Genomic DNA, 12,052 nt, shown 5'->3' with positions numbered 1-12,052 from the left:
ATTGTTGACTCACAAAGCCCTGAATGGACAGGCTCCTGGGTATTTAGCCTTATGCGCCCTCTAGATCTCTTAGATCAAATTATCTTTTGCTTTTAGCCATACCAAGGTCGAGGCTGGTTCACAGAGGCAATCGAGCGTTTGGGGTCGTAGTGCCTAAACTGTGGGATAATCTACCCTCACATCAGACAGGCTCCTACTGTCAATCTTTTTAAATCTTATCTTAAAACACCTTTTTTTTCTCACTGGCTTTTAATACAGTAGGAGAGTTATTTGGTATTTGATGTTTGTTACTAATATTATAAGTTACTTTACTAGTTATTTTGTATTTTTGTACAGCACTTTGGGCAACTTTGCTGTTATAATTAAATGTGTTATATAAATAAATAATAAATAATAAATGATACAACTTTGATTTCAAAGAGGCTGGGACACTGTTAAAAGCATATAGTGCAGTGATTTGACAGACATTTAAATCCTGTGTATAACTAAAAATAGCACAGAGACAACAGATCATATGATAAACACAGAGGAGACCATTGCTTTGAAAGTGCTGTGTCTTCCTTGATGCTATCAGTTGATCAAAAACACGGAGATTCTTTTATCAGTTCGCAGGTCTTTACTACAGAGCCACACTGTTGGATTATGTGCAGAATGCATTTGCCGTTATTTTCCTGTAAGAAACAAGAGCTTCTGTGGTGAAGATGTCCTCTGGCTGCCAGCTTGTGTATTTGAGGTGATGACACCATCACACATTACCTATGCCATGCTTATTAACCCACAACTCAAAACAACTTTTACATTTTAAGCTTGTATGTTCAAGAATTCCCACAAATAACATTTCTGTTAAACCAGTCCAAATATGTGCACCTCGTGCCTCCATCTATAAAACACCTAAGCAGCTGAAATGCAAGATTTACTTTCCATGGATTTTGCTTAGCTTTGTGTCCTGATGTCAAGCCAGATGGTCCCACTTCTCTTTAACCCATGGAGACTTGACAATGAAGATTTCCAGAAGAAAAATGAATAAGAATTCTGATTTTGATTTGTGAGACCACAGAAAAGATTTCCACTTTACCACAGTCCATCATAGACGGGCTCTGACGAGCCAAAGCAGCCTCTGGATCTTGTCCATATATGGTTTTTCTTCACATGGTTGCAGGGCCTTAACTTGGCGCACCAAAATGTCAAGCAGCTAAAAATCCTGCATCGAGCAAGACTTGGAAAACAGTTTGCTTTTGAATCTCCAGCTTTTTCTCAAAGAACTCAGAAACCAGCCAAATGAATTTCACATTGTAAAGCACATTTCAGGGAGTTTTGTGGTTTTTGTTTTTCCGTATTATCAACATGAATGTTTTTACACTGTAAGCAAAAGGAGAGAAAAAAAACATACCTCATGTTATAATACAGACTTATGATTACTGGGAGAGATAACAGTGTGCGGAGGTGGAAGAGCCAGTAGGATCACACCTCGAATTACTGAACTTCTGGTACCATTCCCTCGTGAGCATGAGTTGAACAGTATTGTACTGCAGAAAGTAGTGTGTTGCTACAAAACTGGTGAGAAAAAGGCAATTAACAATGGAAGAGAGACAGACCATCACAACACTTAAAAATAGGTGGTAGGTGTTTCCTACAGAGAAATAAGTCTGTTTCCTTTACCATCAAAAGACTCTCAGAAACTGGGCAAACTGACAGGAAGAGGTCTGGCAGGCACAAACCACTATCAAGCACAGCTTAATAGTGGTCGTAGTAAACAAGTCTGTTTCAGCTGTGAAGAGAAGACTTTGAGCTGCATGTTTGGCAGCAAGAAAGCCATTGCTAAGATGTCAGAATAAGACAAAGAGGCTTGCCTGGGCCATGAAACACCGACACTGGACTACTGAAGACTAGAAAAAGGTCATATGGACTGATGAATGTGTGTTGAGTAGGCGAAAGAATGACAGTTGATGCCACCCACTGTGGAACCAACCATGGAGGAGGAAGTGTGATGGTCTGTGGCTGTTTTGCTGGATCCAGGGTTGGTGACTTGTACAGAGTGAGAGGGCCCCCTGAACCAAAACAGCTACCAGAGCATTCTGCAGCACCATGGTATACCCTCTAGTATGTGCCACAGTCCTCATACCTAAACCCCATCGAGCTAGTTTAGGATTAACTGGACAAAAGAGTGAAAGCAAAGCAACCTACAGGTGCCGCATGCTTATGGGAACTTCTGCAACAGATATGGGAAGAACTTTATGAACATTTCATTTCTATTGTCGAAAGAATGCCACGGGTGTGTTCAGCCGTTATATTTGCCAAAGGTGGCTACTTTGATGAGTCAAAGGTTTAGAATACATCTTGGTCTAAGAAATTGATTCCATCATTTCTTTTCAACTGCAATTGCTTATTTGTGCAATGAGACATTAAACTGTATAATTTTCAATAGAAAAACTGGAAAAATTGGGGTGTTATAAAAGTTTGGACCAGTAGAGAGTGTGTGCGTGTATCAGTCAATACCAAAAGAGGGTATCTCTATCGATGAATAGTCTCCAGACTGTGCACATACTGAAGCGGAGTGTCGATGTTGTAATGTGAGGGTGAGGAAAAATAAGACCAGCAGACACATTGATAGCCTCAGCGCTTGGCGAGCCAGCACCAAGAGAAGTCCCTGCTTCTGCGAGGAGCTGCCTTAGCGAGTTTATTTACAAGTCACAAAATACAGGCGACTCTTTCAAAGTGCGCACAAGCGTTCCACATTAGTGTTGCTATTTGACAAACCATCAGTTCATCCCCTCTACTGCTCAGTCTTTGGTTTCCCAACTTTGAAACGTGAGGATCAGTCCCACAATCACACTCAAAATACTCTTTACCTATTTATTTTGTTCCACAGATACATAAGGTGTCGCTGCTCTTAAAATAATACAGTTTGGTTTTTCCCCCTATCATCCAGGTGAGGATTTTGTGCACTACAAAAACTTGCATTTTTACAGCACAGTTGACAAAACTCACAGTTCAAATTTATATCATTCAGCATAGAAGTCAGCCTCATATTTGGAGCTTTAACAATCTATTTATGCATGTTAGTAAAAAAATTTTTTTTAGATTTATGGCTTCAAAAACATTAAATCTATATCTGTTATACAGTGATCTCTGTAGTAGTTGTGCGTGGCTGTATAGCGGCTAACTGTAGGCGTGTATTTAAATAGTTGCCTCGGTTTCTCTTTATTTTCCAAAGTTGCTTTTCTGCACTAAATATGACAACAACTTTTAAGTTTTTCAAGTGCTGGAAAAACAGAAGAAAAATAAATCATGACTGCAGTGATATAAAAACTGTTACCTTATTTGTACAGCTTCTACTAAAGATATGGTTTTCCGCACATCCACGTGTGATAATGAGGGCAAAAAAAGGTTTAAAAATCCAGAAGCCCGGTCTCATGGCTGCAACAGAAAAAGCACTTTTCTAGAGCAAAGACATGAAGTGACACGATGACCCTGGCAAAGGAAATAAAAAGTCCAATAAATTCATACTTTTTTCCTCCTCAAACTGTTTTTCCAATTAAAGGACAACAGCTGTGCTAAGATCAAATAAACTCAGTCACAACTGACCTCCAAAACAATGTAGTTTACACGCGCGCACACACACACACACGTTCCACTCAAGCGCTAAATCTTCGATCCAAACCCAATTCTGTTTTCCAAAACAGAAACAACAATCTGTGTGTCACACACGTGACAGAGGGTTAGGTAAAATAAAGGTGATCCCACACTAAAGTCACTTATCTTGAGCCAAGCATTACTGTACATTTGACAGTACTGATTCAGTAACCCAACACTGTGCAAAAAGAGGACATCACAACATTGCACAACACTTCCTTCAAAGGAACTCTGTGGACATGAACCAGAACAAAGTTTTGATCCGGAGGAATCAAATGTCTGCATCTGATGAAGAGGCGGCCTGACCTGGCCTCAAAACACTGCTCTGCCGGATGTCCCTCAAAGTTATTCAAGGCTGTGAGCTACGAAGCTCAAGTTCTTGTTTTAAAAGTTTCATCTAATCTCCAATTGTCCTCAAGTTTTTAGGATGGCAATTAAACACTGCACCCCCCTGTGGTCAGAGGGTGCAATGGCAGTAACGCTTTTAACCATCCCCCCCCAACATGTGCAGTCAGGAGATGTGTCTTAACTAAGCCACAGTGCAGCTCTTAAGTAACTTAACCTGCTGAGATTTAAGGCCATTCTAGCATCTTCCCATCAGTGTGGGACTTTTTACCCTTTCTGGGGTATTTATAAAATGTTACAATCAAAACCAAGTTCATTAGGAGTATAAACACCCTCAAACTAAAGCTCAAAGCCATCACTTCAACCTGAGTCTTTTTTTCCCCCCAAACATACATAAGAGTCAGGGGGGGTTGGGGGGTCCTTAACGGGTGGGACCAATCCAGACTTAACTTCAGTGTGTTAGCAGTGCTTCCCACACACTGATGGTGACTCGTTCAAGGGTTTATTTATTCATTTATTCTCTGGTCATTTGAGAGAACAGCACCTTAGCCAATTTACCAGTGGTCCCTCTCACTTATTTAGAAAGTTGATTTTCTGATAACTATGCCATTGTGCTGGTTATCAATATCATTAAGCTACTTCTTAAAGGATGAACACAAATTTACAGTTTCTGGAGTTTTGCAGCTGTCGGCTCCAGAGACCCATCGGGATTGAGGCGGAGTCTCATTGGCGATGCAGCTGATTGCACCAAAGTTTATGGTGTCATGAGTTAGTGGGCAAAAAAAATATCTGTAGAGGTGTTAATAATTTGTTAAACAAAGGGTACATGGAACTCTCTAGCAGTAGACGCTCTCTGCCACAACTAGAAACAACATCTGTGGGAAACACTGCTCAGCCACAACAAATGATTTCCTTTCTGGATGCCCATGTTGAGAGTTTGTTGGGTCAAACACTAATAAAAGTAAAAAAAACAACAACAAAAAAAAACTCAAAGAAAATTGGAACCAGAACCTGTTATTTCAGGGCAATCTTCTTGCAGATGGACATCTGCCAACCCTCTATAATGAGAGGCTACTTTTGTTGGTTGTAAATGTAGTCACCCGCTTTGAATTAGAACAGATATCATAATTGATATCAGTAAACAAGATGATAACTGACTTTCTGCTCAAAGAATCAGAAAGAATTTTTTAACCTTCAGATGTTCAGAAATCACCACCCATAACAGTGATTGCTACGGTGCAAAAAACCTCTGAAATGCTAATACCCAGTCGTGTTTCCAGGCGTTTATTTGTCTCCATCCCGATCTCCATGCAACCTTCTCTCATGCTGCCGTTTAGTGAGGATGTATTTGAAGAACTCGTAGACAGACCAGCTGATGGCAGTAGAGGGCATCTGGTAGATGACCCGGGCTTGGACGCCTTTAAAAAAGGCTGGAAAGCCTCCCATCCTGTACACCGTCCGAAAAGCCTCGCCCAGGCCAGAGATTTGGCGGCTGCCAGAGGCCGACGCAACCGCTCCAGCTCCCGTTGCTGCCTCTGCCTGGATCACGTGAATGGCCCGAGTCTCCTGCGTGTTGAGAAGGGTCTTGCAGACATCGAGGGGGGTAGTGGCAGCAGCAGCCAGGGCTCCAGCAAGAGCACCGGAAACAACGTGGGAGGAAGGGTTGTACTGTCTGTGGGGGTTGAGAAGCTCCTGCAGGTACTCATAGGTCATGAAGTGGAGCACCTGGAAGGGCACGTTCATCGTGAGCTGGGTGGTGTAGCTGCGGTAGAAAGCAGCTGGGCCCTCGTGTCTCAGCAGAGAACTCACACAGTCCACCACGCCACGATAAGGTGAGTTAAACATCTGCATTCGCTGCTTCACAACTAAAAGAAAAAGACAGGACACAGCTTCCTCAATCACATTCAATAACACCTGATCAAGCACGTGTTTTCTATGATCTAATGACCATTTCTTATCAATCCCTCCAATCATATTCACACAGAATTAATTGTTCACACAGAACAAAATGTTAGCCTTCTCAAGTAAACGCATAACTCCGTGTGACTGTCATCATCAGACTGGTCTGTTGTAAAAAGCTCTTTTATTGTCTGCAGCTTGAGCCTGTAGCTCCACCAAGTGTCCTAATCACAGAAACACCACGTGGTCTATAATGACCTGAAGTAGGCGGAGGTTCTTTAAGTAGGTCAACACCAAGTCTTTACTGTGCAGAATACATCACATGTGACTGCGTGCACATCAGCTGAGCTGACATAAGCAAAGAGATGGAGGAGGAGAGTTTACCTTCAGCTGGGTTCATGATGGCATCGTGCAGCACTGTGGCCATGCAGCCCGCCACTCCTGCACAACAGACAAAAAAAAAAAAGTTTTAACCACAAGATGTCACTGACTCTCCAAATATTTTGAACACATTACAAGGAGTGTGTTAAAAACGTTAGCATAACTGGCTCTAGTTTAATTTAAAAAAAAATTAATTTAATCAATCAAACAATCAAACTGACAATAATAAACAGTCACAGAGTCAAGTGTAACTTCCTTCTACCAAATTCTACTGAATTCATTTCCTGTTTCTTTATTCTTCTGTTCTTTAAAATAAAGAAAGAAAAAAGAAAACACAATCAAACTTCTGCACCATTGATTATAAGTCAAAGTTTGCTGACTGGGAAACATCTTACCATTGGCAAAGTGGCTGTTGGTGCCAGGATGTATAGCGTCACTGAGCGAGAACTTTATCTTCTCATAGCACGCGAAGTAGAGAGCATGGGCAGGCCCCGCCCCCACTGCCAGTACATTCACGCCTCTGATCGGCCTCCACACGCCCTCAGTCTGTACAATCTGCCGCAGGGCATCCATCACGTTCCTGTAGCGTGCGCCCGGCTCTGGGTGCAAGCTCTGCATGCGAGTCTAAGGTAATGGGGAGGAAAATTTTTTTGAAAAGAATAAATAAATAAATAATGTTGCAATCTGTATCCCACCTTTTAACGTTCTGGGTGGGAATAATAAGTATTTTTAAAATAAATACAAACTTTTATTTAAGCCCACTCAATTTTATAAACACTTGGAATTGGATATTGTGATATTTCTTGTTCAAAGTTAACAGGCGTACTTTTGCATTCTTGCAGAAAAGATGCAGAAGAACAAAGAGAACAAACAACAAACAAGGAAAAAAGTAAAAATGGAGGAAGTGTTACAGGGCCCCTTTCTGTCAGCATAACCATTATAAACACTTATCCCTCTGTCAGGGAAACCTGAACAGCTAACAGGACATTTGGCACAGTAGGCAAGCACTCATGTAAATGATAAATTTTAGGTTCGTCTATTCTGTTTGTGGTTCTTACTATGTTGGGTATTTGATGCTGCAGTTCCTGATGCAACACAAAGTTACTTTAATCTTTAGAAGAGGCTCTTGCGTTTTGAAAACTGCAGCTTTTTAAAATGACGACAGTATAGGAAGCCTGTCATAAACAACAAAACCCACAACTCCTAATATAGTAAAGGATTGAGACAAATGATGTTGGATGACAAAGATGGCGCGGTTTCACTTCTGTGTCCAAATATCATGCAGTATGTGTCATTTTAACAGCCTTTTCACTGGAAATCATCCAATGTTTATGGAAATACATATCACTGTAGAAAATGTAACTAGATCTGAGTTCAATCAGTGTTTTTGCCCATGAATGAGTACTACTGTTCACTGGTGGACAATAAATGAATCTGACCACCTAAGTAACAGACAGGGATGTGCGTGACAAGTCGACCAATCATCGCCATTGTCACTAGTCAGCATCACATATACTAGTTGTTTTTACTTCACACCCAATGCTGGTAAATAGTTGTGTAATAGTTGTGTCCTACTGTTATGCAGCCATCTGCCACCAGAGGGAGTGTTGTTGTTGAGAAACACTATAAATCCCTCAATCTCGGCCTGATCTTTTGTTAATGCTATCATTGAAAGTTTAATTAAAAGGCGAAAGAATAAGACTGTGGATATGTGCTTTCGCTGTAAGGTGAACTAGGCTTTCTCTTAGCGATAGTGTGAGGAGTTCAGTCATTTGGGAGGGGCTCAGAGTGCAGCCGCTGCACTGCCACACCAAAAGGAGGCAACTGAGGTGGGGTAAGGTGTTCCGACTGGACCTTTCTTACTGGGACTAGGCCCCAGGGTAGACCTGAGACTTGCTGCCCATGCCTAGTAACAGATTGCCAAAGCAATGAGCAATATTTTCAGCCCCCTAACATGTCACAATCCTAAGTTTTTCCAGCTGCTTTACAGAAGAGCAGAGAGCACATCTTCCTCTTGGCAAAATGTTCACATGGACATTCCCGGTTTGTGCTTCTGGGAAACGATAACGCACACAGAATGTGCTCATCCATCCACAATGTGAGCGGTGCATTCAAGACTGTTGTAGAACGTCCACGTCCTCAGCACTGAGCAGCAAACAACAGCAGCAGCTGGTAGTGAAAAAAATGACAACAGTTCACCGGTTTATGTATTCAGCCTTACTTCACTGTATACCACTAACTCACTAGTGTCATATTTGCCCTGCAAAAGAGCAAATGCCACCTCTGCTATCAAAGCAATCATCTCTGACGGCCTGATGTAGCAACCTGGCAGCTGTTGCTAGGTTGCTACATTACCCTAAAAAACATTAAAATCTACCAACTAGATAGACAGGGTAGCTTTGTGCAAACAGTCAAAGGGCAAGGTCAATTGTAGATACTGAAGAAACTACAGCAGTGCTTCCTTTTAAAGTCTGATTAAATGGATCAGAGGTTTGTAACATTTTGCAACATATTTCACCATTTTTTCAAAAGGTTTTTTTAATGGTTCACCCAGGAAAAAGTCTGCATTTGTTTTTTCCCTAGCTTAAAATAGACGTTTATGTATGAAAAAGCTCAAACTATGTGTTGATTGAGTAAATAAAACTCGCTTACAAAAAAAAAAAAAAAAAAGAATTCCTGATATTATTTTGGTGAAAGAAACTTCTTTCACCAAAACAGTTTAGTAAGATAATGCTTTCTGCCTGCCTTCAAGCAATGAAGAAACAGACACTGAATTTAGTGAGAAGAATAGACTGAAGCATAACGATCAGTACTACATAAAGATGCTGGCCAGCTACGTATGATGGCAGCAGGAAACAGGTTGTGAAAAAACAAACCTTAGCAGTAAAAGGAAGTTGTCTTTAAAAGTTTACTGTAAAGAAAATCCAAAGTTCCTTCAGACAAAAGATATTCAACCACAAAGTTTTGTAATCCACTTCCTTCTACTTCAGCTTTGTTGCTGGAAGAGCGACACAGTCTTGAGACACATAAGGCCAGGAAAGGCTTACGAAATTCTCAACTTAAAGTCTTCTTTATAAATTAAAACACCCGAAGCACATGTAGCTGACATCCTACCAGGAATGACATTAGGTCTGAATGTTAATTGCTCTATGTTTTTGTTAAAGGCTTTCTAAAAATGAGGAAGTGATCAACATCATTTTTTACCAAATGTTGCTCAGTTAAAATGACCTGCACAGGACTTGTCACTGCAGCAGATTGCACATTTACATCCTTGTTAATAAGAATTTGGAATAACCACAAATCTGCAAGTCAAAACATTTTCAACAAACATCTGCTGATCATGGTGTGATTCTGATGAAAGGTCCTGCAAGGGAAAGCTTGAGCTTGTTTTCACCAAATCTTCAACTTGGAATTTATAGTGAATAAGCCTTTTGTTTGATTTACCACCGCTATAAGAAACCACAGAATTACTGCTTCTTTATCTCCTGATACAAAAAGGAAATAACAGGCCGCATACTGAGCACTAAGCTTACAAAGGAAGACACTGTCTTGATTGCTGAAATGCTTTTTGACTGCTAAGATTTGACTAGTCAGTTCCTCCTCTAATCCTTAAATCTACTCAACTTTTCTAGCTAAAGCATGGGACAAGCAGCTGTTCACAGTTGGCACAGACATTTATATCATAGGAAGACATGGTTAGAAAATCCTAAACCATCCAGTTATTCTGAGAAAGAAGCCTGTGCACAGGGCCACACCCTCTTCTGCCAAGGAGTGCTTCATTTAACTAGTGTGTCATTGACTTTTGCTCCAGTGACTAATGACCCAAATGAGTTACTCAGTTACTACAGCCAACTCTTCACCGTGGTTTTTTGACAGTTTCTGCAAAGTGTTTTCCCAAAGTAAAGCAAAGAGTGATGTTGTCTACAACCATAAAGGTAGCTCCAACAATGCAAATGAATGAAAGCAACAACTGTCCCCAGTATCGCTTCCGTTTAGTCCTCTACGGTTACGTCTTTGATATCAGACTTTGACCATATGTGAACTCCAAAGTTAATTCTAAAATCTCGCCTGTTGGATTTTCTTCGGGATTACTTTTACGATACTAACCATTTACTTAAAACGTAGCACAATTGAAGGCTTTGGACAAAGCAACACAAAATGTCCATGGAGTTAATGGGTTAAGTGATAACTTTCTTTAAGTGTATCGGGACCCGTGGGAAAGTAGTGCTGTGTAGCAAGGTGTAAATTTACGAGTCCACTTGAAATTGAAAAAAGAAAACACACCAAAAATGCACATTTCAAACCCTGTGCGATAAAGGATGCATGTTAGGGACAAACTTTAACAATCTGGGACAAACTGAGGTGCCGGTTACCACACTAACGGCACCTCAGTGAGCTACTATCAAGCCTAACACATCAGTTATCTCTCCAAATCAAAGCTAGGTAAAGGTAAACATACACACTAACATTAAGCTTCCCACTGCGTCCGCCTGAGAATCCTGAGTTTTATAATTTTAGGTTTAGGTAACGTAGCTGATTTAACTGACCTCTGTTAGCAAGGTTACCCCCTGTTAGCTTGTAAGCTAGCGTTAATCGAGCTCAGGCTTGTAAAGAGGCCTGCGTCAGATTCGGCTTTATACAACCAGCTGCTACCCTCAATGCTGCAAAAACAGAGCACGACAAACTTTAAAACTCGTAGCCTATTATATTCCATCGCTCTTATACCTTGACACAGTCGACGGGATACATAACGCAGTGCTCCATGATTCCAGCAACGGCACCTGCCAACATGTGTGTGCTGGTGGATACTCCTTGAGGCAGTCCTTCATAGTCTATTTCTGTCTCGACAGAAGTCAAGGTCTCCAGAGTAGACCGATGTGACACCGAGACAAAGTCCTGTTCCCCCGCCATTCTGGATGAGACATGAAATCCTCCCGATGTTCCCAGCAGTCTGCCGCCCAACCATCGAATCTCTGCCCTGGCTGCAGGGCCAGTGACCCGGCTATCGACGCCCGCTGCTTCCACCGACGTTCGCCGGGACATGAAACCATCCGCTTCCATTCAGGTAAGTGACTTTAGTCCTACTGATATAGACAAATCCGGCGGTTGCCTGTTGGCGCGTTCTTCCCGGCAGCTTATGAATGCAGGCCGGGGATAGAAAGTGCGCGGCAGCAAGCTGCAGAGAGACCGGGAACCAGGAGGAAGGATGGGTTGGTTGTGAGTGTTGCACGCCAACAAATGAATTTGATTCGCTAGACTAGCTGTCAATCATAGACAGTTCGCTCCAATTAGCCAGTTTGGGCTGGGCGGGTAGGTAAAGTGGGTGGAGTTTAAATCTCGTCTTTTGTAACTTCTTTTTATCACGCGTATGGGCCTGCTGGAACAGGACGTCCCAGATTACGCATCAACGTAGACTTGAACGAAACACATCTACACTTAAAGTTAGGGCATTTGTGGGATTTCTTTTATTTTTCTTTAATACTGATATGTTTACTTCAGCAAAAGGGTATATTGTTTTTTTACATGACAAAATCATATGTCATATGGACTTTTTGATCTGGAGAAAACACAACTTACTGATTTTTCAAGATAAAATAAACAGTCTTTGATTAAAAAAAAGTCTATAAAATGTTATAGACATATTATTATTGTTATTAATATTGCTAGTGTATGATCGTACATACACACTCTACGATAGTCTGATGTATTTTTAATATTATGATTTTAGTTGTTGTAATAAAAATAATTCCCATATGTCGGAAAAATAAAATATTTCCCATTCCACCGCATTGCA

General features: G+C 41.1%; 1 protein-coding gene across 1 annotated transcript; it reads right to left on the bottom strand.

Annotated features, from left to right (window-relative positions):
* Positions 1 to 2,606: 2,606 nt before the first annotated feature.
* Positions 2,607 to 11,477, bottom strand: LOC146571975 (mitoferrin-2-like). Its single transcript, XM_085275993.1, has 4 exons — positions 10,984 to 11,477; positions 6,654 to 6,882; positions 6,262 to 6,318; positions 2,607 to 5,843 (listed from the first exon to the last, which is right to left on the bottom strand). The coding sequence occupies exons 1-4, from the start codon at positions 11,317 to 11,319 to the stop codon at positions 5,263 to 5,265; spliced, it is 1,203 nt and encodes a 400-aa protein (XP_085132119.1). The 5' UTR covers positions 11,320 to 11,477; the 3' UTR covers positions 2,607 to 5,262.
* Positions 11,478 to 12,052: the final 575 nt, after the last annotated feature.

Source organism: Mchenga conophoros, linkage group LG6 (assembly GCF_057382185.1).
Source record: "Mchenga conophoros isolate Kocher_MC1m ecotype Shallow Benthic linkage group LG6, M_conophoros_male_GT1.1, whole genome shotgun sequence".
Lineage (NCBI taxonomy): Eukaryota > Metazoa > Chordata > Actinopteri > Cichliformes > Cichlidae > Mchenga > Mchenga conophoros.
The sequence above is the reverse complement of the archived record's forward strand: the minus strand, read 5'-3'. Positions and strand labels throughout refer to the sequence as shown.